At 46.2% G+C, this 26252-nt stretch overlaps 2 protein-coding genes across 2 annotated transcripts; one reads left to right on the forward strand and one right to left on the reverse strand.

Moving 5' to 3' along the window:
• Positions 1–1181: 1181 nt before the first annotated feature.
• On the reverse strand, positions 1182–5835 carry LOC111139565 (T-cell-interacting, activating receptor on myeloid cells protein 1-like). The gene is made up of 5 exons (XM_022491881.1): positions 5802–5835; positions 3870–3905; positions 3449–3739; positions 2879–3175; positions 1182–1596 (listed from the first exon to the last, which is right to left on the reverse strand). Exons 1-5 carry the CDS (start codon positions 5833–5835, stop codon positions 1454–1456), a joined length of 801 nt encoding a protein of 266 aa, XP_022347589.1. The 3' UTR covers positions 1182–1453.
• A 5770-nt stretch (positions 5836–11605) lies between these two features.
• On the forward strand, positions 11606–25960 carry LOC111139569 (V-set and transmembrane domain-containing protein 1-like). The gene is made up of 6 exons (XM_022491886.1): positions 11606–11639; positions 16810–16845; positions 16965–17249; positions 25408–25500; positions 25746–25773; positions 25912–25960. The coding sequence occupies exons 1-6, from the start codon at positions 11606–11608 to the stop codon at positions 25958–25960; spliced, it is 525 nt and encodes a 174-aa protein (XP_022347594.1).
• The last annotated feature ends 292 nt before the right edge of the window (positions 25961–26252 follow it).

A 26252-nucleotide genomic window follows, 5' to 3' on the forward strand; every position in this document is an offset into this window, starting at 1 on the left:
GTCCCGGGATCGAGTCCCACATTGGGCTCCTTGCTCAGCAGAGAGTCTGATTCTCCCTCTGTCCCTGCTCTGCTTGTGCTCTCTCTCTCTAACAAATAAGTAAAAATCCTTTAAAAAGGTAAGAAAAGAAAAAGAAAGAATATCAGTTTTGAGTTTCCCTCCAAGGGAGACTATTAGTACAGACAGGGAGATGCATCTTCAGGCTTAAATGAAAGAGAACATCTCACTGCTAGTTTCCAGTTTCTGGACCTTGAGTTGCTCTAAGACTCGATACATGTATACAAATCGATCATTAACTTGTAAGTAGCAAAATAGGATTGAGTTGTGTCTGTGCTAGATATAAGCCTTCAAAAGATGCTTCCATTTTTGTAACTGTTTTGGCATTTATTCAGTTTTCATATACCAGAAGTCTCAAGGGAAGAGAACCCCAATCTTTCTTGACCTAAAGGAGCGTGTGTGCTTTGGGGCTTGGTCCTGGGAGCAAGGGATGATTTATGAGAGCAGTTTTGATGTCCTGCAATGTCTTAGACATAAACCCACGGTTCAGAAAATCCTTTTCGAGGCCACTTGTTTTTATCTTCTGATTTCCGAAACCAAGATCACACTTAAGTAAAAGATATTTATTCTCAGGTTTCTCTGATAATGGAACACCAAGAAATCATGATGCTTTTACTTTTACTAAAACACCGTGGAATGCTGTATCGCAGTTAATTAGTGTGGATGGAGTTTTTTTGGTTAAAGTCCACATTTTCCATATCCTGGTTCCAGGAAAAGTGAGCTGGTGCCATATACTTTATTAATTTTGATTTTGATACATGAACAACTTTACAACCAAGTGATTCTGTCTTAATCTCTGTTGTCCTGAGCACCAAGAAGCCTTCAATATGGGGGACAGTTCCTGGCCACTCGATCCTAGATGACACTCTCAGGGGCCACTTTGGGTCTTCCATAATGTCAGGAAATAAGTGAGGTCACATTTCATCTGCAAGCTTCCCAAACCTCCCCCAAAGATCTCACATAGGCTGTTAACTTGACGAAGGATGCCTCACTCCCCAGACAGCTGTGGAGCCTATGCATAGAAGGACAGACCTGAGATCAGGAGAGGGAGGAAGAGAAGAAATATTTCTCCTGGTCCTCAAACACAGGCTGTCCGCCAGGGGAACACCACTCACTCCCGTCCTCCACATCTAGGGGTGTTGGGAAAAGCACAATAGAACTTGTTTGCTATCTTCTTCCACGATGACTGGGGCTTCAACTGCTCTTTAATGGGAATGAGAAGTGGTGCTAAGTGTTCCCACAACAAACAGGACAGTCCCCTGTGATGAAGAACTGTCCCACCCAAAATGCCATCTGTGTCTACGTTGAGAACCACAAGAAGTCCCATGGTGGAGTCTGGTGTTGAGAGAGCCCCGTGTCGCGACACCAGCCCAAAGAAGAGACGCGCTCAGCTGTTTTATGTGGATGCACGTGGAGACTCCTTCTGGCCGCACCAGGCTTCCGCCACGAGAGCCCCCATAATCACCACAGTCACGGCAGCCAGACCCAGTCGGATGAGGTTGCCCGAGGTGTAATCCCGGGACGCGGCCCCTGGGGGAGCTGGGAGAGAGGAGAGGATGAGCAGCAGCTGGAAAGGAGCAACCCTCCTCGCGAGGACCTGCCCGGTGTGACTGTCCTGCACCCGCTGGCGCTTCCTGGTCAGTGCTCAGCTCTACCTCCCCTGACGCTGTCGTCACTCAACACAACGTGGGATTTCCAGAGAGTTGTAGTGGCCCTTCCCTGGTCTCCTTCCCAGTCTCTCTGCCTTACCGCTCCCCCTTCCTGTCCTTGATCGTCATCTCATTTCCACCCTCCTGCACTGCCCTTTCCCCTTCTCCCTCCTCCTAGTAGGAACCAGGCTTAGCAGCAACCCCAAAACCCACCGTTGCTGCACAGAGAATGGAGGTCGTTCAGGGGCTGCGTCTGCTCCCCTCCTTATTGCTCTCATAGCAAAGACTTATTCTGTGCAGCCAGTGAGCCCAAGAAAATTCCAGCTTAGTAGCTGGGCGTCGGGACCACTGTGCGTTTCATTTCAGCTTCACCCAGGAAGAGCTCGGGCTCGCCATTGGCCCTGGTTCCCAGAGGGAACCGGCATCTGACTCCTCCAGCTCACACACGCCAGGAGCGCAGAGTTCGCGTCTGAACCCATCAGCAGCAACGCTCCCCGGAGACAGAGTCCGTGGGGAGAGGCCCGTGAGGACACCGCTAGGCCCAGGATGCCCTCTGCACCTCTCGGCACTGCCCGCCCTGACCTTGCGTCCTAACTACAGAAGGTTCGCCGACCACAGTGCACACGCAAACATGCACAAGGCCGAGGACGTGGGCTCAGCCTCCCCTGAAGCAGCAAGTTTAGAAGATTCTGCAGCTGTGTCACGACAGCAGGCGGCCGGGGAGCAGCGTGTTCCAAGACTGAGAGAGGTACTGCCATGAAGTTGCCGTCAGCAGGATGGACCACAGCTCTCGGGGATGCCCGGGGTGGCAGAAGGGGCTCTGGTGGGGGCGGGATGGGTCGTTTGGAAGAACAAGCTGAGAAAGTCTCCAAGAAGGCCAAGCAACAAAGGCCAAAGACTAGAAAGTAGGAAAGGAGAGGTTTAAAAAGGAGATGACCAGGAAGGCGAAGGAGAAACAGGAATCCGAAAGTAACAGAAGAAATGCTTTCCGGTTAAAAAAAAAGAAAGAAAAAAGAAAAAAAGGATGCACACCTTAAACTAACAGTGTTATAAGTCAGTTATAGGTCAACAAAACTGGAGAAAGCCAGTAAAATAGCCCAAATAAAAACAACATAATTAAGAAATAAGTTAAATTTTTAAAAGTCCTAAGAGTCATGCACCTGTCGCCTCACCTGTCACCCGGATCTCGAGATGACTGCTAGGCTGTGAGGTCAAGAAAGGAGCCTTCATCAGAAAGTACACACAGCTGTAGTTCCCGGCGTCATTGACTGTCACAGTCCGGAGGGAAAAGTCTGTCTCCTTCCCTGCTGGACTCTGGACCCGTATGGGCCCTGCCGTTCCCGCCTTCAGTAGAGCGAACATTACAGGCACAAAAATATTGTCTGGCCTCTGGCACTGCAGGGTCACGGTGTCTCCTGCAGTCACCTCACCCCTTTGGTGGGCTTGCAGGGAAGGTTTAGGTAAATCTCCTGAAAGAGAAGTAGGGTTCCAAGGTCATGGGGAGAAGCCCTGCATCCCCCACCCATCCTTGTTTTCCTGGCAGGGGTTCCCGCCACGTGGGGGAAATGACGGATCCCTGGTCTAACCCTCTTTTCACTCTGACTGCGGGAAGGCGTTTTCCCCTTCAAGCCCTGGCTCTTTCTGTTCTGTGTCTCTCCGTCTCCCCTTGTCCCCTCCCTCCTTCGGTCCTCCCCACACCTGTCCCCGGAAGACCCTGTGTCCCTTCGAGGCACCCTCCTTACCTGTCACCAGTAGTAGGAGGATGTCACTAGGCTGTGAACGTGTGTATGGGGGCCCCCGTCTGTAGTAGTCACAGGTGTACTCTCCAGCGCTGTTGGTTTTTAGGTCAGTGAGGTGAAATTCAGCCGGCCCACCTGTGGAAATCCATGATTGCACAGACTCCAAAGGAACTTTTCCCTTTCTGAGAACAAAGTTGACATTCTTGGTAGAAGTCTGGCATTGCAGCGTCACGTTACTCCAGCGAGGCATCACCGAGCTGGGCCAGGCCCTGAGGGAGGGCTTGGGAAGGGACTCTGGAAGGAAGCAGAGATCAGGATGGGGTTTGGTGCCCTTGTCTGCTCCCGAGAAACCCCTTGAAGGAAAGAGAAGTGATACAGGGAGCTTGGAGTGAAGGAGAAGGAGGGTCTGACTGAAGGAACTCACCGTCAGTCCCCCTGCTTCCTTGGCCAGCACTCAGCCCTGCAAGAGAACCGTCCATGAGACACGAGCACCCGCCCGGAGCCCGTCCCCCGGGGCCTCCCTGGAGGTCAGGCCTCTGGGGCTTCTCATTTCCCCCACACTGGCCTGTGGCTCCAGCTCTGCTCCCGGCTCCTTCCTCACTTCTCCCAGAAGGTCTCCTGTATAGCTCGCTCCTCCCACGGCCCCAGGACCTGTCCTGGTTCCACAGATGCCCACAAACCCCTGAATTCTTAAGAGAGTTTATGTACTCATGCCCTGAGAGACACAAGGCTTTACTGTCCCGTCAATACCTGGAAGGAAGCTACTCTATTCTGTTCTCCTTAGCATCCCCCGTGTCTAAACAATCCTGGAACACAGTAAGAATCAAGAAAGCACATTGGACAATTGAAGAGATGTCCCAATTTAAGCAGGACTCAGATTTTTCAAGGCTGGTAGAAAGATTCAAACTTATAATACCGTCCTTTCTTCATTTCACCAGATAGACCAGCCTGAAGGCAACTAAAGCCCCATGGATTATCCTAGAATCTAGGGGTCAGCGATTATTGTGAAAATCAATCACATCGCTGGGACCCAACCAAGCTAAGACAATGCTGTCCCTATTTGTGGGAAGCAGGTCTTCTTAGCACCAGCTGATCGACCTCCGGAGATGCCGCCAGCTCTACTGTGCCCCTGAACATTTTGAAGCACTCATCTTTCATCTCCTTATACTTTTCCCAGCTGACATTTGCTGACTCACCCCGGGGACTTTCCCATTCTGAAGACCCACCATGCCTCATTCTTAATATCCCATTATGACCAAGTGAAAACAGCAGTGACTTTGGATCCAGACAGGCCTGGGTTTGAACTTTGAGGTTTCTGCTCATTCACTGCACAGCCCTGAGCAGGAACCCTGAACTGTCAGTCTCAGGGTCCTCGTTTATCAACATGGGTCTGATTCCCATCACGCAGGACTGTTTGCAAGGGTCAGAGTGGTATTTCCCTCGGGGTGGGATACAAACCACGGGGCCCTACAGATGGTTTCACGGGATGCAATGACACAGTATTTTATAGCATTGATCAAAGCATCAGAAAGCTGAAACCCTTTCCAGTCACTTCTACTCCTTTGATCACAACAAAGAATTCCTTAGGCTAGAGATCAGCCTTCTCACACATCTGTCTCTGGCCAACTGCCCTTTGTGACAGGAAAGTAGCTGGGCATGGGCTCAGAAATGTGATGGCCAAAAGCCCATGGCTAGACTGTCCTAACGCCTTCCTCCTTTAATTTGCATATATGTTTACACCAACCTATTTTTTGCTAAGTGACCCTGGCTTTTCATTTGAATTTTATTTTTTTAAATTTAAGCTATTGGCATTAAATTCCCATCTTCAGATGAATGTGCTTGTTCAAAGACATTGAAAAAATAAATAAAAAGAAATAAAATTAAGATATTGAGTCAATAACATTTTTTTTAAAGATTTTTTTAATTTATTTATTTGACAGACAGAGATCACAAGTAGGCAGAGAGGCAGGCAGAGGGAGAGAGAGGAGGAAGCAGGCTCCCCTGCTGAGAAGAGAGCCCGATGCGGGGCTCGATCCCAGGACTGTGGGATCATGACTTGAGCCGAAGGCAGAGGCTTTAACCCACTGAGCCACCCAGGCGCCCCTTGAGTCAATAACATTTTAAGTAAGTAGGGATGACAGAGGCAGAGGACAGGTTATGGCGTGAAATGTATTTGCCTACCGGCGAACATCTGACCGATAAGATGTGTCTCAAGACTTCCCCTGGGTTTCTGACACACCCAAAGCAATCAGTGGAGACAAGCAGACCTTACTGTTGCTCTTCCCATTTCCAGTGGTCCCATCTTTCTCCACCCACCTTCACCTCTAATCCCAGTAGACGGGCCCAAGAGACTTACCAAAGCAGAGGAGGCAGAGGAATTCAGGGATCATACTGCCCTGCAGGCTGCTCTGGGGGCCCCTCTCCGGTCTCATCCACTACAGGGAGGGAAGCTGGATGTGGTGTGGTGGCATCTTTGGCCAACCCTTCCCTTCCTTCCTCTCATGTGACCTACAGGTTTTGTTCCAACCACGTCCAGGAAACAAGAAGGAATAAAAATGCTCCGTGAGGTCATAATTTATGCAAACCCTTTATATGAACACAGTGAATTCAGGGCTCAAATTCTAACCCAGCCAGGGGCGCTGGACACCTGGGTCGAAATGATTCCACTGAGGAGATGGAAACAGGTTGGTGCAGACACCGCTGGAGATTCCCGGTCTATAGGACCCTGAATAGCTAAAGCAATTCTGAAGAAGAAAAATGAAACTGGAGACAACACTTCAAGCTGTGTTGCAAAGCTGTGATCATCAAGACAGTATGGCACTGGCACAAAAACAGGCACATACATCAATGGAACAGAACAGAGGGCCAGAAATGGACCCTCAACTCTATGGTCAACTAATCTTCAAGAAAGCAGGAAAGAATGTCCAATGGAAAAAAGACAGTGTCTTCAACAAATGGTGTTGGGAAAACTGGATGGCAACATGCAGAAGACTGAAACTGGACCACTTTCTTACACCACACACAAAAATAGACCCAAAATGGATGAAAGACCTAAATGTAAGATAATAAACTATCAAAATTCTAGAGGAGAACACAGGCAGCAACCTCTTTGACCTTAGCCACAGCAACTTCTTATTAGACATGTCACCGGAGGCAAAGAAAACAAAAGCAAAAATGAACTATTGGGACCTCATCAAGATTAAAAGCTTCTGCACAGTGAAGGAAATGAGCAACCAAACTAAAAGGCAATCTACAGGGCGCCTGGTTGGCTCAGTGGGTTAAAGCCTCTGCCTTCGGCTCAGGTCATGGTCCCGGGATCCTGGGATCGAGGCCCGCATCGGGCTCTCTGCTCGGTGGGGAGCCTGCTTCCTCCTCTCTCTGCCTGCCTCTCTGCCTACTTGTGATCTCTCTCTCTGTCAAATAAATAAATAAAATCTTTAAAATAAAATAAATAAAAGGCAATCTACAGAATGGGAGAAGATATTTTCAAATGATATATCTGATAAAGGCATAGTATTCAAAATCTATAAAGAACTGGGACACCTGGGTAGCTCAATCAATAAGTGTCTGCCTTCAGCTCACATCATGATCCCAGGGTCCCAGGGTCAAGTCCTGTGATGGGGTCCTTGCTCAGTGGGGAGTCTGCTTCTCCCTCTGCCTGCTGCTCCCCCTGCTTTTGCTCGCTCTCTGACAAATAAATAAATAAATAAAATCTTTTTTAAAAACCCAAACTCTAGGGGCACCTGGGTGGTTCAGTGGGTTAAAGCCTCTGCCTTTGGCTCAGGTCATGATTCCAGGGTCCTGGGATCGAGCCCCACGTCAGGCTCTCTGCTCAGCGGGGAGCCTGCTTCCCCCTCTCTCTCTGCCTGCCTCTCTGCCTGCTTGTGATCTCTGTCTGTCAAATAAATAAATAAAATCTTAAAAAAAAAGAAGACACACAAATGACCAACAGACACATGAAAAGATGCTCTACATCACTAACCTCAGGGAACTATAAATCAAAACCAGGAGAAGATACCACCTCGCACCTGTCAGAATGGCTAAAATTAACAACACAAGAAACAATAGGTATTGATCAAGATGTAGGGAAAAGGGAACCCTCTTACACTGTTGGTGGGAGTGCACACTGGTGCAGTCACTTGGAAAACAGTTTGGAGGTTCTTCAAAAAGTTAAAGATAGGGACACCTGAGAGGCTCAGTGGATTAATGGTCTGCCTTCAGCTCAGGTCATGATCCCAGGATCTTGGGATTGAGCCCAGCAGGGAATCTGCTTCTCCCCCTCCCTTTCGCCCTCCACCCACTCAAGCTCTCTCTCTCTCTCTCTCTCTCAAATAAATAAATAAAATCTAAAATAAAAAAGTTAAAAATAGAACTATCCAAGGATCCAACAACTGCACTACTAGGTATTTAACACAAAATTTACAAAAACACAGATTTGAAGGGGCACATTCACCTCGCTGTTTATAGCAGCAATGTTCCCAATAGCCAAACTATGGAGAGAGCCCAAATGTCCATCAAAAAGATGTGGCATATATATATATATATATATATATATATATATATATGCATGCAATGGAATATTACTCAGCCATCAAAAAAATGAAATCTTGCCATTTGTAATGGATGGAGCTAGAGCGCTAAGCGAAATAAGTCAGTCAGAGGAAGGCAAATACCATATGATCTCACTCATATGTGGAATTTAAGAAACAAAACAGGTGAACATATGGGAAGGGGAAAAAGAAAAAAGAGAGAGTGAAGGAAAGCATAAGAGACTCTTAATGATACAGAACAAATTGAGGGTTGCTGGAGGGAAGTGGTGAGGGATGGCCAGATGGGTGATGGGGATTAAGGAGGGAATTTGTTGTGATGAACACTAGGTCTTGTAGGTAAGCGATCACTGAATTCTGCTCCAGAAACCCTGAGATCATGACCTGAGCCAAAATCAAGAGTCCGAGGCATAACCAACTGAGCCACCCAGGTACCCTGAAAGCCACAATGGTTTTGAAAGCCAAGCTGGCAAAACTTTTGTCAATCTAAGCTTCAAAAAATTATACAACGACTTGAAGTTTCAACTTCCTGTGTGCAGAAAGCATGCTGAGAAAATGGGCCATCCATCAAGCGGGTCATATTCTCCAAGGTCGTCTTCAGAAGTGGACAGGAAGGTTAATAAAAGAAAGACATCTCAGAAGGAGGAACCAAGACCTCACAGGACAGTGGGCTGAGAAGCTCCTCATGAAGAACAGAAATGAAACTTTGTGAAGGAACATTTCCACCCCCAGAATTGTGGCATCTAGCAACATTTCCCAGAGTGATTTTTGAAGCTACTGCAAACCAGTGACTGCTTTATGTCACCTACACACATAAGGAGGAAGCTTTCTCAAGTGGGAGTATTGTGGTTTTCCCACTTCTGTTTTGTCATCATATGGCAGATGTATGGGGCAGCTAATTTGTGCTTTAGTTCAAGAGTCCTGGATCCAGAGGAGCCACTGATAGACTTGATAATGATCACTAGATCCTGGATTTAAAGCCTGATGCCATTACTGGATGGAAATTTGGGGGACCATGTCCTGGGGTGGGAACGAGCATATTTTGTATGTGGGATGGATATGAATAACTGCGGCCAAGAAGTCAAAGTGAAATAGATCACATCAATAGCCCTTCGACTGTGGATTCAGCCACGTTTTTTGCTTTGGTCAGCAGGATAAGGTGCAAGTAGCAACAGTTTCTCTCCAGCCCAGGTCTTCAGGGGTACTGCATATTTTGATTTGGTGCCTGTGCATCTTCCCTTTCCACGAGAAGAACACGTGACAGCTAGCACATTGTTCTCGGGGGAAGATGAAGGACATGTGAACTGGAGCCAAGTCACCCCATCTGATGGCAGAAAGAGATGGACCAGAAATAAGTGGATCTGGGAGACACGGAGGGAAAGTGTGCACAAGTGCATTCACACATACATTCCTCTTACTAGTTAGTGTGGAACGTCGGTGACTTCAAATCTTAATAAAAATCAGGACTCACTTTCCATTGGTGTTTTTTGTCGGAAACTTAACTTCTGAAGAATTGTACTGAAAAAATAATTGTAGGACAAGGTTGAGGTTGAGTCAGAAGGTGAGGAGCCTGTATGAGCTTCAAACAAGGTGTCTTTGATAGACATATAGTGGTCCAGAGTTGTAGTGGCCCAGAGTTGGGGGGTCTTCTCTTCTTGCTCTATCTTCTCTTCCAGTCTTAGTCCCTCCAATAATTTCAATCTAACCTAATAATTTCAATCTAACCTCTCTGCCCTCTCAGAGAGTGTATGAGAATCTACTTTTCGCTTTTGGCTCAGGTGTGTGTAACCTCTGCTAGGGTATTGTGTATCAGAAGTGCTGACATCTGCTTTGAGATGTAGTATAGGATTTTTCAACACTTGTAACATTGTGTATCAGTAGATGCACCTCTCATACCTCCAGGAAGGGGACCTAATAATTCTAGAAAACAGATGTATAGTGATAACATTGTGGCATCTGCATATGCTTTCAGCAATCTCATGGTTAAAGACCCATGGCTAAGGGAGAGAAGAATCATAGATTAGTCCTTGGAAGGAGAAAAGGTCTTGCCTGGGCACAGCCTGAGATGGGCAGATAAACGCACATAGTAGACAGTACTGAATTTTTGCATGTCTACCTATTCATATCCAGTGTATCCTGGAATAACTGTCTTCACTGGGACATTGACCACTTGTCACTTACTCTCTGTGTTTAAATGAAACTGATCCAGGGGCGCCTGGGTGACTCATTGGGTTAAAGCCTCTGCCTTAGGCTCAGGTAGTGATCCCAGGATCCTGGGATCGAGCCCCGCATCGGGCTCTCTGCTCAGCAGGGAGCCTGCTTCCTCCTCTCTCTCTCTGCCTGCCTCCCTGCCTACTTGTGATCTCTGTCTGTCAAATAAATAAATAAAATCTTAAAAAAAAAAAAAAGAAAGAAACTGATCCAGACTCATGGCTGCAGGTGTGCTCATACGTACCCAAAAGGCCAATTAGTGTGATCCATCTCTTTGGCTACATTTATCGATTTAGGAATGGACATATAAACCAGGATCAAAACAACATTGAGTCTGCCTTATGAGTTTCACTGCAAGTGTTAGTGCTAACACACTATTTCTCCCTGGAGATGCCATTGGATATCTTCCCACCACATGAAGAAAACCAACCTGAGTGTGAAGTCTACACAGTGGAAAGAGGCACCTAGACATGGAGAAAGACAGATTCCCAGTACCATTATTTGAGGCTTTGGATCTACCCATGCTTGAACACTGCCTTCGTGTTTTCAGTTATGTGAGGCAATCATTAACCAACAAAAGTTCTTAATGGACCCGGGAAGCAAAGCGCAGCTGGGAAGGAAAGATGAGTGTTGTACTACTAGAGAGGAATTTGCTTCCTTAATTCACCAATATTTCCTCCTTTGTTCCTGGAAAATGGGATTACCCTCTTCCCATTTGAGAAAAAAGTTGAATAGAAGCTTTTCAATTTCCCTTGATTTACTTTCTCTTCTATAACAGAAAGCACAGGAAAACTCTGATGTTGTGGGACCCATTTGTCAAGGTTTACTGAAAGATAAGTGGCTCAGCCTCAAAATTTCTGTTTTCTTGTTGACCACCCTGCTCTCAGGAGCAGTGGTTCCCATCTTTTACCAAAGACTCCTGCAGGATGTTCTGGATGTTACCACGTGCTTGCCCAGGCATCGTATTGTGCCCATGCCAACTTCCTGGCTTTCATAATATACAGCAGTTCTATTACCAATGAGAAAGCTGATTGATGGTTATGTGGGAGCTCTGTAATATTTTTTTTATTTGTAACTTTAAAATATTTTCCAAAACAAATTTTTTTAAAGAAAATGTCTTGGTCAGGACTTCAGATGAGATAGGACAGATCTCAGAGTGGGTGGAGCTGGAGGCACACACACCACATTTATGAGGGAGATGTTGTCACTGATGGTTTCCTGGCTTAGTTGTGAGGAGGAAACTGTACACCAGGCAGTGGAGAACCAACATGTCGGGGTAAGACCTCTACCCACACAACGTGGAGACAAAGTGGGCAGGAGGGACCCGCGATGGCCCAGTTCCCCTTCTTCCTTTGAACTGTAAAACTGAAGACGGGATCTCAGTCTGAGTCAAAGGGACAGTATGCTCACAGAATTCCTGTCCGTGCTTTGCCTTGGTGAGTCTCCAGGACTAGGACAGATGGGTTTGGGTGGGTGAGAAAATTCACGGTGAAGCGGGGGTTGATGTGAAATGATATCTTCTGTGTACTGGACACATGCTACCTGTCAGAGTTTCGTGGGCTGTGGTATGACACTCCTCTGTTCTGGGGACCTGAGGAAGTGAGGTTCAGAGCCATGGGGTGATACCCTCATTTACTCAGCTAAGCAATGCAGAGCTCCCATGAGGTCTGCAAACCTGCTTGGTCCAAATACCACTCTTGCCATGAATGCTTGTTGGCATAGAGGAGGGTGGGATACATAGGGTGTGGAACTATGGGTTTGGGCACAGACCAAGATTATAAAGAAGGGCTACATCTGGGGACAATGGATGAAAAGAAAAATTTCTGACCAACCCCATTCTCTACTGATTTTAACTGTCCTCAACTTGAATGTGATGTAATCTAAGGGACCTCAGCCTGTTAATAGGAAGACCTGTGATTATGACCTTGGCTTGGTCTCGTAGGAGCTCTAGACTGTGAGCCAGCAGTTCCACTGACCAAGATCCCAGTTCCTCTTTTGTGAGGTGGAGCTGAGGGGTGTGTGGAGAGGATATCAGGACTTGTCATCTGCTCCAGTTCCTTCCTCCTTCATTTGAGATACAGCCCTTCCTTTAGGTAATGCTTTGAGCCCCTGGTGTGGCTATATCCTGAGCCCCTACTGCAGGGCATAATAAGTTGGGCAGTCGAGAGACTCACCTCATCCTGCCCGTAGTCATTTCTGGAAGTGCCAAACACCAAATGGCTTAAAACAACAGAAATCTATTCTCTCACAGTTCTGGAGGCGAGATGTCCAAGGTCAAGGTGCCAGCAGGGCTGGTTCCTTCGAGGGCTCCGAGGCCCCAAGGGAGATTCTGTTCCAGGCTCTCCTCCCTTCTGGGGATGGTAGGCAGTCCTTGGGTTCCTTTCTTGCAGATGCTTTGCTGCAATCCCTCATGTCCTCACATGGCCATCTTCCCTCCGTGTCTGTCTCTCTATAGCTCCCCACCTCTTATGGGGACACCAGTCATACTGAATTATGGGACTAGCCTACTCCCAAATAATGCTATTTCCAAATAAGTTCGCATTCACAGGTGCTGGGGGTTAGGACTTGAACCTACCTTTCTGGAGGACACAATGAATCATTATTCCATGGATGGGTCTATAATGCTTAGCAAGGCAGTCCACTTCTATAGGAAGATTCTCAGACTAGCATTGGGATTCAGATAAATTTTGGTTCTCAGTGTGACCTCCCAAAGATGCCAGACTGTAGCTGCCCACAGACTTGCTTCCAGGCTCCTGGTCCTGCCGTGACAATACTCAGAGGGAATGACACATGGCAGCTGAGAGAAAAGACCCTAACAGCCCTGAATCCCTAGGTTGGGCTGCTTTGGAAGCCAGATTCACTGTTGCACTTAATGGAGGTTTCGTGCCTAAACTAACACAACTAGTCATTTCCGCTTCTTATATCAGGTGGACTTCTGATAGTTCGATCTCTATACTTTTTCAGTACAGAGGGTAAATGTACCCAACTTAACGTAAAATTTTTAAAATGTGATACAATTCACCTAAGAGTAACCGTTTAAAGTAGACAATCAAGTGGCATTTTAGACACATTTAGACATTTACACACAATGTTGTGTAACCACCGAAAATGTTTTCATCACCCGTAAAGGAAATGCTGTACCCACAAAGCAGCCACTTGCCATCCCCCTTCCCTGGGGTGGGGTGGGGGGATGCCACCCATGTACTTTCTGTCTCTCTAAATGGAGCTACTCTGCATCTATCATGTAAATGGAATCATACATGTGACTTTTCATGTCTGGATTCTTTCTCTAGGAATGATTTTTTAAAGATTTTATTTATTTATTTGTCAGACAGAGAGAGAGAGAGAGAGAGCGAGCGCACAAGCAGGCAGAGAGGCAGGCAGAGGCGGAGAGAGAAGCAGGCTCCCTGCTGAGCAGGAGCCCAATGCGGGACTCGATCCCAGAACACCGGGATCATGATCTGAGCCAAAGGCAGTGGCCCAACCGACTGAGCCACCTAGGCATCCCAGGAATGATGTTTTTAAGGTCCATCCAGGATGTGTCACCACAACATTTCTTTCTACAATAGAATAGGAGAATATTTTATATAACATAACCTGAAGAATGCTTTAGATACAATTTTTAAGCTTTCCAGACGATGCGTTCAAAGGATCTGTTAAATCGTAATTTAACAGGAATCTGGAGATCGATTCTGGTGCCCAGTTCCAATGTGTGGGGGTGGGGCCCGGAAACCACCAAGAAATTCTTGAACACCATTTGGGTGTCCTGTAATTTAACTCAGCTCTGATACTATCTACCTGGAGTCAGCATCAGATCCTGTAGGTGAGGTCTCAGTCCCGCAAGACTCCCTCCTCCCCATTTTAGATGCCAAGGGCAAGTCTGGGTCATCACCTGATCAGTCAGCTATCTATCAGGAGTTCCCATGACCCCCTCTTTGGGTTTGGCTAATGTGCTAGAGAGGCACACAGAACTCACAGAAATATTTAAGTTACTGGTTGCCAGTATACTATAAACAGCTATAACTCAGGGATAACCAAATGGAAGAGATGTGGAGAACCAGGTATGGGGAAAGGGCGCCGAGTTTCCATGTCCTCTCCAGGCACACCACTCTCCCTGCACCTCCCTCTGTTCATCAACCTGGAAGCCCTCTGAAACCATCCTCCCTTTTTTTTTTTAAGATTTTATTTTTATTTATTTGAGAGCGAGAGGATGAGAGAGAGAGAGAGAGAGAGCACAAGAGGGGGAAAGTCAGTGGGAGAAGCAGACTCCCTGCCAAGCAGAGAGCCCAATGCGGGACTCGATCCCAGGACTCCAGGATCATGACCTGAGCCGAAGGTAGTCACTTAACCAACTAAGCCACCCAGGTGCCCTGAACCCATCCTTCTGAGCATTTATAGAGGCTTCATTACATAAGCACAATTGATTAAATCATTGGCCAATGGCAATTGATTCCATCTCCAACCCCTCCCCCATTCCCAGAGGTCAAGGAGATGGAATTGAATGTTCCAAGCTTGCCATCCTATGGTTGGTTCCCCTGGCAACCAGCCCTCATCCTTAGGTGTGGTCCAGAAGTCACTTCATAACATAATGAAAGACACTTATATTGCATCCAAACATTGGAAAATTCCAAGGGTGTGTGTCTGGTTCATTCAGTTAGAAGAGCGTGGGACTCTTGATCTTGGGGTCATGAGTTTGAGCCCCATATTGGGTGTACAGATTCCTAAAATAAATAAATAAACAGTCTTAAAAAAAAAAAAACATGGTTAAGAAAATTCCAAGAGCTTTAGTAGCAGCTGTGTGCCAGAAACCAGGACAAAGACCAAATGTGTATTTTTTTTTAAAGATTTTATTTATTTGACAGAGATCACAAGTAGGCAGAGAGGCAGGCAGAGAGAGAGGGAGAGGAAGCAGGCTCCCCGCTGAGCAGAGAGCCCGATGCGGGGCTCGATCCCAGGACACTGAGATCATGACCTGAGCCGAAGGCAGAGGCTCAACCCACTGAGCCACCCAGGCGCCCCGCAAATGTGTATTTCTTATCATAAACCACAGCATCACCTAAGTTTTTAGGGAGCTGTGGCTTCTCTTATCCCCACTGCTACCTGTCTCAGTGGGAGGTGTAGCACCCAATGAGGCTGGACGTTGTTCAGAGCACATAGCTGTAAGAGGATAGATGACAGTGGCCCACCAAGGACCTGCTGAAGAGTATAAGTGTGTCAGTGGTCAGTGTCTGTAAAGAGTCCGTTGAATGACAGACACTTGGTAATTGGTGGGTTTTCATTGTATTTTTTTCCTGAGAAATGTGTTTTTTTCCAGTTATCCTGCGTTCCCATCAATGACAGTTCCTTCTGTGTGGACAGTCCTCCTTGTCTATGTCCACTGTGGTCCCTTGTTAGGAAAGAGGGACAACTTCTGAGGAATCCAACACATAGCATGGAGACCGTAGTTAATCATTCTGTGTTCTCACCCCGAACACACACGCACGCACACACAGAGGGTCACTCTAGGAGCTGATGGATGTGTTAATTGGCTTTGATTGTGGTAATTTTTCTATGTATGTGTGTGTGTATATACATATAGATCATGTTGTGTAACTTAAGTATATATAGTTTTATTTGTCAAAGAAAGAGAACCTCTCTCTCGCCTTTACACCCTATTCTCCAGTAGGGTTTCATAAGGCAAAATGAACTAAAGGCATCTGTGTGCTTATTTTAAAAAGGGGTGGTCACTGTTTGAGCAGAATATTGGGTGATACCAGAGCTGACACAACATGAGTCTAAAAACAGGTTTGTTGGGGGAGGACTAAAAAGGGAACATGAGACCTAGGACCCCCTGACGACCCAGAGGATGATTTCCTACCTATAAATCCCACCACTGTCACTGCAAGTTGGGCCTCAATGCACCTTTTTTCTTGGTGAAACTTGGGGGGTTCTGTGTTGTGAGTTAACCCCTGAGTTTAAGCAAGGGCCAGATGTTCTGAGATATTCTCACATCTAGAGAAATTCTAGCTTCACTGCTTGACAGACCCCCAAGACAGGTTTCCCATATTTTCATCCAAGGGATGACCTTCCTATCCCAGAATGAAATACACAGAACAGAACACAGGAGAGGTAGGGCCTGACGTTTGTGAAGATCAAAGTCACATGTAGAAAGAGCATTTAGGACCGTGAATGTTTTGAACTCCTTGCGAAAAGAAGAATCTTGTCAGAGAGAGCGACTTCTCTCCATTTGAATCAGGGAGGAAGCCCTCTGCTCACACTCCACAGTAAAATAACGACTGTGTTATTTAAGTGGCCAGGGTGAAAAGTGCAGTCATGGAAAGCAGGAGAAGAAAATATAGGCAAATGTGTAATGATATCTAGATGGTGAAAGAAAGACTGATCATGAAAGCAACACCATAAATGGGTAAAGGCTGCTGGAACTTTGTACGTAAACGTAACTCCTGAATGAGAAACAATGGGACATAAGCAAATGGTAAAAAAAATCAATCCAAGGAAGTGCCTCCAAGAAACAGGATAGATCTCTAACAAATTAGCCATGCGTTCTCTGCCTGATATGTACTCAAAGATGAGTATACAACCCATGTCTCATGAGGGTTTCTCTTCCAGGGCTCAGCCTGGGCTTTGAAGATGAGAAAAAGAATGGTGAGTTTTCTCACCTATCTGTTCCTGCAACCCAGATTTTCTCTTTCATGCTCTGAATTCTGGGAGGGCACTGGTGGTCATCATGATGAAGAGTCAGACTAACTCTGAATTCTTTCCAGAGACACTTCCCAAGCCCTCCCTCAGTGCCTTGTCCAGCTTAGTGGTGGGATACAGAGGCAACGTGACCCTGAGGTGCCAGTCTCACTTCCAGAATGTGACATTCGTGCTGGGGAAGCTGCAGGACTCCAGGTACAGGCAGGAGCAGAGGTCCACAGGACACAAGGCTGAGTTCCTCCTTACTCACCTGGAGCCGAAGGATGCTGGGATGTACTTTTGCGCCTACAAGACAATGGTCTCCCAGGAGTGGTCAGGGGAGAGCGAATACCTACAGCTCAAGGTCAGAGGTAAGAAAGGCTGCCTCGGGTTTGCTCTTGAGGCATATGTTCCTGTGCTGTGATGGAACCTGGCTGGGCAAGGAAAAGTCCGGGAAATGGACAGATGTAACCACTTGAATGTAAAATATGGTGGAAATAGGAAGTGAGTGTGGGGAAAGGTTCTCATCAGAGATTCTGAGTGTGGATCAACGAGGTGGAGGTGGGAGTGTTTTAGAATAGAGTTTTAGGGGACCTGGGTGGCTCAGTGGGTTAGGCATCTGCCTTCAGCTTGGATCATGGTCCTGGGGTCCTGGGATCAAGCCCCATGGCAGGCTTCCTGCTCAGTAGGAAGCACGCTTCTCCGTCTTCCTCTGCCGCTCCCCCTGCTTGTGCTCTCCTTCTCTCTGTCAAATAAATAAATAAAAATTTTAAAAAAGAATATAGGTATGAATAGAAAATTTGAGGTAGAGTATGGCCAAAGATGAAGAGATGATTGTCATTGAGAAAAAGATAGTTTGGGGGCACCTGGATGGCTTAGTTGGTTAAGTGTCTGCTTTCAGCTCAGATCGTCCTGGGGGAGCCTGCTTCTCCCTCTCACTCTGCCCCGCCCTGCCCCCTGCTTCTGCGCTCTCTCACGTTCTTGCTCTCAAATAAATAAATAAATAAGTAAAATCTTTGAGAGAGAGAGAGAAAGATAGTCTATTAGAGTTCCCAAGAAGAGGGGTATAGCCATGCCACACAGGACCACATAGAGACACACAAAGGACAGTCAAGAAACAGAGGGAGGAGGAAAACTGGGCAAGAGTCTTTACTGAGGTTTCTGTGGGAAGGAACAGACTTAAGATTGGCTCTGGTGTATAGAGGTTGTCCCTGATTGTCTGGTATCTGACAGGGAATCTCGACCCAGAGTGTGAGAGCCATAGAGGAGGTGGTTGGCAGTATGAGCTCTGGAATGGTTGGTTTGCACCTGAGGGGTGTGCTTGGGGAAGTGGATACCCTTGGTGGGGGATCAGGGTCAGCAATGTCCCAAGATATCAGGATCAGGGTCAGCAATGTCCCAAGATATCAAAGTGTCACATTCAGAAAATAAAATCTATGGTTAATAGAAAGATGGGTAAGAATATCCCCAGGTGCATTGGAAAAGAGGAATCTCTGGTCCTTCCCTTCACCCATGTTGCTTTGGCCTCTTCAGGGTCAGTCCTAAACCTCCCTCTTACTCAACATAGACCCTGAGATGACCCCGGGTCACAGTATGAGACTCTGATGTCTGATTGCACACGACAGACCAATTGTATTGTTATTGTGCTGCTGAAAACAGAACTCCCAGAGCCGCTACAAGTTGAGAAAACAAGAAAAATCCAAACTGACTATCAGGACGGCATAAGACATCCCTCGCTTTTGACCCCCCCACTTCAACAACAGAAATTTGGCATCCATCCACAAACCGAAGTGCCTTTGTGGGAGTTGTGGGATCTGGCACCACACAGCAAGGGACCCGAGAGGAGTCTCACCCGCCTGTGCATTGAGTAATAGGCAGACAGAGCTCAGTACCAGCTGTGGAACCTGAAAGAGACTGTAAATTAATTCCAGGTCCTGTTGGCCATGGCCTAGAAGCACCTGGAGACTTGGGCAATCACCTATGGGCAAGAGAATCTTTGTAGGAGTCTATAAACCAAGACTGAATCATGAAGAAATAGAAAATCCGAACAGATCAATAACAGATAAGGAGATTGCCTCAATAATCAAAAACCTCCCAATGAAGAAAAGTGACCAGATGGTTTCACTGGTGATTTCCACCAGGCATTTAAAGAAATAACGCCAATCCTTCTCAAAGTCTTACTAAAAATGGAAGATGTTGGGGTACCTGGCTGGCTCAGCCAGTAGAGCATGTGACTCTTGATCTCAGAGTCATGAGTTCAAGCCCCATGTTGGGTGTGGAGCCTACTTAAAAAAAATTGAAGGGGCACCTGGGTGGCTCAGTGGGTTAAGCCTCTGCTTTCGGCTCAGGTCGTGATCCCCGGGTCCTGGGATTGAGCCCCACATCGGGCTCTCTGCTCAGCAGGAAGCCTGCTTCCCTTCCTCTCTCTCTGCCTGCCTCTCCGCCTACTTGTGATCTCTGTCTGTCAAAAAAATAAATAAATAAATAAAATCTTTAAAAAAAAATTGAAGATGTGGGAACATTCCTACATTCATTTCATGAGACCAGCATTACCTATACCAGAGCCAGATAGTGACACTGGGAGAAACCTACAGAGCAATGTCCCTCATGGACACAGAGGCAAAAATTCTCAACAAAACCTTAGCAGCCAAATTCAACAGCACATTAAGAAGATCTTACATTATGGTTAATTGGGATTTATCCTTGGGGTGCAAGGATGGTTTGACGTACACAGTCAGTAAATGTCATAGACCATTTTAACGAATGAAAGACAAAAAAACTATAATCATCTCAATAGAGGCAGAAAAAACATTTGACAAAACACAATGTCCTTTCAAGATTAGAACCTCTCCACAAGTCAGGTATAAAAGCAATGCATCTCAACATGACAGAACATACACAGCTAGCATCGTACGCGAAGGCGAAAGGTCAAAATCTTTCCTCTGAGAACAGAAACAGGATGAGGACGTCCACTCCTACCTCTCCTAGTCAACATAGTACTAGAGGTCCTAGCCCTAGCAATCAGGCAAAACAAGGAAATAAAAGGCATCCAAACTGGAAAGGAAGAGGGACAACTGTCTTTATTTGTAGGTGATATAATGTTATACATGGAAAATCCTAAAGACTCAACCAAAAGACCTGTTAGATCCTGAATAGCCAAAGCAATACTGAGAAAGAAGAATAAAGCTGGGGCTAATGTAATACTGATTTCAAACTATACTACAAAGCTATGGGGGCGCCTGGGTGGCTCAAGAGGGTTAAGCCTCTGCCTTCAGCTCAGGTCATGATCTCAGGATCCTGGGATCATGACCTGAGCCAAAAGCAGAGGCTTTAACCCACTGAACCACCCAGGCGCCCCTAAAATCTTTTTAAAAAACTGTCATGTGATAGCAAGGATTCTAGGCTACTGAATAGCCATTATATAACCTATGAAAATAACAGAAGTGCATAAAACAATATTTTTTTTAAAAAGCTATAGTAATCCAAATGGTGTGACATTGGCATAAAAATAGACACATAGATCAATGGAATGGAATCAAGAGCCAACAAATGATGTTGGAAAACGGGATAACCACATGCAGAGGATGAACCTGGACCCTCATCTTGTGCCACTCACAAAAATTAACTCAAAATGTATTAAAGACTTAAACATAGGACCCCAAGACATAAAACCCCAAGAAGAAAATGGGAAAAGCTTCCTTACATGACCTTGGCAATGATTTTTTTTATATGACCCATAAATCACGAGAAAACGAACGCAAAAATAAACAAGTGGGATTGCTTCAGGCCAAAAGCTTCCACACAGCAAAAGAAACAGTCAGCAAGATGAGGAGACAACCTACCAAATGGGAGAAAATATTTGTAAAATGGTGGTGCTCCTTCCCGGGATAGGGAAGACTGGCAAGGAATAGGACTGGAAGGGGTAAAATTAGTGAGATCACTTATAAATGTTTTGTTATTAAACATAATATGATAAAAATAATGTGAAACTCAGGAGTACTAAAAAGAGCTGTCTGGGGGTGCCTGGGTGGCTCAGTCATTGAGGATCTGACTCTTGATTTTGTCTCAGGTCATGATCTCAGCATCATGAGATCAAGCCCCATGTCAGGCTCTGTGCTCAGCATGGAGTCTGCTTGAGGTTCTCTCCCTCCGCCTCTCCCCACCCCTCAAATAAATAAATAAATACAATCTTAAAAAAAAAAAAAAAGAGCCATCTAATGTTATGGCCCAGGTTTGGGGACCCAGTGAGCATCCCAAGGGGAAAATGGGAAATGGGAAGTGGGGAAGGGAAATAGGAAAGACATTTTCCACTTCCCAAAGGGAGCTTAGAGTCCATAAGCAGAATAAGAGGACCTATGTCCCCAAGATTTCCACTCAATCACTGACTTTGTCCCCCCTGCATCTTGTTTTCTAGATGTCCACGATGGACATGGAGCTACGGGAGTAAAAAATGGTAAGATAATCTGAGAGATATTTTTCTAATTTTTATCCACCACATGAGGCAGGCAGTCCCCTTTGGTTAAAAGGCACAGAAGAACTTTGATGCTTGGTTTCTCACTGTGATAGAGAAGATGACTGCCTTTCTGGGAAGACGACCCCCAAGCTCCTCGTGGGTTAAGGGAAGGCCGATGAGTAAAACAGTTAGAGGCGCGTCGTTTGTCTTTTTACGTAGTGAAACACCATGGCGGAGTCTTGTGAAGACTGGGGATGAGCTTGTGTGTCCGGTTTGGGCAACAGGATGGGGACCCGTGGAGCCCAGGTGCTTTGGGAATGTGTGTGATCAAGGATTTGCTAAAACTTTAGAGTTCTCAAAAACAGGTGAATATTAAGTTATTTTTCTCTGATGTTGCTTTTCCATGAGGAGTTGACTAAGAGTCTATCCTCGGAGATGCTTGCAAAAGTTAGAACTTTGGACATCTTTGCATGAAAACAGCTCATCCACATTTTAATGGCCAAATATATAATGTAAGTGGCATCTAGTTGCTTACTTAATTTCTGCAACTCGTAACCTCCCTGTAATCTACTCCAATGAACCAAAATTGTCCAAGGCTGTCATTAGAGTCTATGCGAGAACAACTTTTTTTTTTAAGGTATCTCCCAAAATGTCCTTGCAAAATAAGTAATAGCCTTTGAAAATGTTTTCATTCGGTATTAGCAGACTTGGGGAATGAGCTCTATTCCAGCCTTATGAACATAAGTCACACCAGGAATGTTTTCTGGGAGAAATCTGAAATCGGATCGAGTCAAGGACCACGGAAGTACCAGAAATAAGGCAGGAAGTCTAGCGACGGGTGAGAGGGGAAAGAGGAAGAGGAATATTCTTCCTTTTGGCTCTCGCATTACTTATTTTCTTTCTTTTGTATTGATTTGTAATTCACATCCCATAAATCCAGCCTTTTAAAGTACACGATTTGGTGGCATTTGGCACATTCACAGGGTTGTGCAACCAACGTCACTCTATCATTCCAGAACATTCTCATCCCCCCCAAACGGACTCTCCTTCCCCATCAGCAGTCTCTCCCCATTCCCTTCCCAATGATGGACATTTGGGTTGTTCATACCTCTCAGGTATCGCAATTAAGGCTACTATGACCTCTGGGGGCGGGGGGTGCGGAGCACCTGTTTGAGTTCCTGCTTCCAGTGTTCTTGGATATCTACCTAGGAGTAGAATTGCTGAGACATATGGTAACTCTATGTTTAACTTCTCGAGAAACTGCCAAATTGTTTTCCAATGTGGCCGCACCAATTTACATTCCCACCAGTAATACATGTGGGTTCCAATATCTCCACATCCTTGCCAACATTTATTTTCCTTTCATTTTATTATAGACATCCTAGTGGGTGTGTAGATCATTTCTTGAGATGTACTTTCTGAGCTCAAATTTATACCGCAGCAATCCTAAATGGAATAAAGTCTTTAAGCACAGATAGGATGCTCCCAGCCCGTACAGAGGGTCGCATATGCGCATATAAGGCCCGGCTTCCTCTCTGCTGCCTGAGGCCTCATTTATGCCCGTGGCAAGCTTTATCTCACCACTCCCTGTGATTCCTTCATGGCGACACCAGAGACCCTTGCTAATTTATTCTAGCAGTTTGTAAAGAGCGATGGGAAATTTGGCCAGGAAACATGGATGTCTCAGGGTGAACGCAGATCAGCAGGTTGTGGGGCCGTAGGAAGGGGAATGTCTTGTGAAGGTTTACTTCTCCCTTCTAGTGAGGGGCTGGGGGAGAGAAGCCCAAGGCCAGATGAACGGTAAGCAGGGCTGATGTCTGGAGCAGCTGTTCCCACCCTGCTTTCTTAGGCTCCCGGAGAGGCACTGATAGTTTGCTGCTTTGAGGGTCTCTTGGATTCAGTGCCACCAAAAGATTCAAAGAAGTATTGATGTGAAAGTGACAGTGTAGGAGGTGCCGGGGAAGGAGGGCTGAGAAGAAAAGGACTGAGCAAGAGTGCGATATCCATGTCCCTCCCTGGTGTCTTTTGCACTGTGCTGGGCTAGGGGGTTCAGGCAGTCCTGGGAAAGAGGTGTCCCTGGGATACAGAGATCCCGAGGCATTCGGGGTCCTTCCTGGCAGTCTCCCGAAAATGAGATGCAAATGTTCACATTGGAAAGTGAAAGAAACCATGATCCAGAGAACATAAAAATTGCAAAGGGAGTGGAGGAGCGCTGGCATCCTCCGTGACAGAGGGGAGACAGGTGTGGGTGGGATATGAGGGGGGAAATAATCATCATCACTACAATCTCATTCCTACACATTGAGTCAGATTTTAGACTCTGCTTTGAAGCCAGTGCTTTCCATCACTACTCAGCTCTTCAAGTTCCGTGTTCTCATCCCTCCCCTCTCCTTAACCCCCCTTCTGGAGGCATAACTGACCAAAGTGTGCACGTGATGGTCTGATCTCCAGGACTTACTCCTCTGTTCACTGGAAGCCGGTAGCCTTTTACCAGCCTCTTCCCACCTCCCCACCCGCCACCCTCCTTGGCCCCTGGCAACGACCACTCTACTCTCTGCTTCTACAAGTTCAATTGAAAGATATTTTTTTCTTTGTTTCAGATTCCTTGCATAAGTAGAATCTAAGCAGGTAGTATTTGCTTTCGTCTGGCTCGTCTCCTCAGCATAACACATCTGCACTGTCGCAGACAGCAGGATTTTCTACTTTTTTTATGGCTGAATAATACCCCAGTACATATACCATTTAACTCTTGAACTCTTGAGTGTGGATTTTCATTCCTCTGGGATGGGACTTATTGTTCTCTCTGCGGCATCACAGTGACGGGGGTAAATGTACGTCTCCCCAGAGTGTGAGGTCACGTCTCTGGTGTTTCCACACCCAGAGGCCAGCACGGAGCTACCCATCCCAGCTGTGGAGTCGGAGCAATTCCCTTAACTTCTGCATACTTTGCTCAGGTTAGAATGAAATGGGAACAGTAAAGCTACCTTGTATGTTTCTCTCTTTCTTAAATTTAATGTTATTTTGTTTAAATTCAAGTAATTAACGTGTAATGTATTATTGGTTTCAGAGGTAAAGGTCTGTGATTCATCAGTCTTATATAACACCCAGTGCTCATTCCATCACGTGCCCTCCTTAATGCCCATCACCCAGTTACCCCATCCCCCCACCGACCTCCCCTCCAGCAGCCCTCAGTTTGTTTCCTAGAGTTAAGAGTCTGTTAAGGTTTGCCTCCCTCTCTGATTTCGTCTTGTTTCATTTTTTTCTCTCTTCCCCTATGCTCCCCTATTTTGCTTCTTGAATTCCACATATCAGTGAGATCATACAATAATTGCCTTTCTCTGATTGACTTATTTGGCTCAGCATAATACCCTCTAGTTCCATCTACGTCATTGCAAATGGCAAGATTTCATTTTTTTGATGACTGAGTGATATTCCATTGTGTATATACAGACCACGTCTTCTTTATCCGTTCATCTGTCGAGGGACATCTGGGCTCCTTCCACAGTTTGGTTATTGTGGACACTGCTGTTATGAACATTGGGGTGCAGGTGCCCTTTCTTTTCACTACATCTGTATCTTTGGGGTAAATACCCTGTAGTGGAATTGCTGGGTTGTTAAGGTAGCTCTATTTTTAACTTCTTGAGGAACTTCCACACTGTTTTTCAAAGTGGCTGTACCAGCTTGCGTTCCCACCATCTCATGTGCTTCCTGTCAAGATGAGAAGAACGTGTGAAGCCCCTACACAGAGAGGCTCACCATAAATAATCAGAATTATTGATACGGCTGAAAGGTTTATTAGGGATTTCCTTTGGGCGAGGCCCTCTCTGCAAGTGCCCACCCAGTTAACCTTCTGCTATCCAGTCCAATGGCTATTGTTCTTATCCTCACTTTGAAGAGGGAAATGGAAAGTCAGAGAGATTAATGAAATTCCCATAGTCATTGGAAGTCCCAGCTCAGAAGTGGTAGCAGCAAGTTCTGGAAGCCAGAGTATCTGACTCCTCGCACCTGTGGGGCTGAATTCGATCAGGGTGTCTCAGGAGCCAAACTGATTCTATGACCTGCTGCTCCCCCATCAGCCAACAGATTGATCTTCGCTGCCACCTTCAGCTGCCTTTCCATTTCCATCCTCTTCCTCGCCATCTTCTTCATCAACAGATGCACCCAGCATGGTGAGTTCAGGGAAGCACTGGTTTGTTTGCTTGTTTAATAAATAGGCTTCACACCCAGCATGGGGCCCAATGCAGGGCTTGAACTCATGGCCCAGAGATCAAGAGCCAGACACTTAACTGACTGAGCAACTCAGGCGCTCCAGGGAGCCCTGGTTTTAAACACTGGGGAAGGGGAATGAAGTGACGGATTTTCTCATTATACAAATCCCTCCCCATTTGTTGTTGTTGTTGTTGTTGTTTTGTAGGTTCGTCACATGGAGACCCCACCAAGAGGTAGATATACTTGACGAATCTTATGTCCCTCCCTTCTCCGGAACCATGTTTGCACTTCTGTGATTCCCATGCCTCTTCTCTCCAAAGCCCTGTCCTCTCCCTCAGTCTTCAGATCCCTAATGTGTTTCTGTTTCTTAGAACCAGCCATTCCGAATTTCCCAAGCAGGAGGCTACAGGTGAGTGGTAAGGGAAGAAACCACAAGGGAATCGTGGGATGGGAAGAGTAAGTCTCACTCCTACAATACGAGACCTGATTTTTTTTTCCTTTCACTCATATGCAGATTTATCCAACCTGGAGAGGATATCTCTCTCGGTGAGTTCTCCCCACGAGGTCACTTAGCACCCTCATAGGCTGACCCTGTCTGCCTCCTGGTTTAGCCCACATTCTGGTTACTTGGATGCCCTCAGTTCACACGACTGACAAGAGGCCAATTAACATTGTGTTTAAAAAGCATGTGCCTTGACCAAACTCATCAAAA

The sequence above is a fragment of the Enhydra lutris genome, unplaced genomic scaffold (genome assembly GCF_002288905.1).
Source record: "Enhydra lutris kenyoni isolate GAN:26980312 unplaced genomic scaffold, ASM228890v2 scaffoldscaffold111, whole genome shotgun sequence".
In the NCBI taxonomy this organism is placed as follows: domain Eukaryota; kingdom Metazoa; phylum Chordata; class Mammalia; order Carnivora; family Mustelidae; genus Enhydra; species Enhydra lutris.

Excerpts from the sequence above, each read along its gene's own strand:
- LOC111139569 (XM_022491886.1), top strand. The coding sequence starts at position 11,606 with ATGCTCACAGAATTCCTGTCCGTGCTTTGCCTTG. Across the intron at positions 16,846-16,964 it reads TGAAGATGAGAAAAAGAATG|AGACACTTCCCAAGCCCTCC; the intron begins GTGAGTTTTCTC and ends AATTCTTTCCAG. Across the intron at positions 25,501-25,745 it reads CAACAGATGCACCCAGCATG|GTTCGTCACATGGAGACCCC; the intron begins GTGAGTTCAGGG and ends GTTGTTTTGTAG.
- LOC111139565 (XM_022491881.1), bottom strand. The coding sequence starts at position 5,835 with ATGATCCCTGAATTCCTCTGCCTCCTCTGCTTTG. Across the intron at positions 3,740-3,869 it reads AGGAAGCAGGGGGACTGACG|AGTCCCTTCCCAAGCCCTCC; the intron begins GTGAGTTCCTTC and ends GCTTCCTTCCAG. Across the intron at positions 3,176-3,448 it reads CCTCCTACTACTGGTGACAG|GAGATTTACCTAAACCTTCC; the intron begins GTAAGGAGGGTG and ends CTTCTCTTTCAG.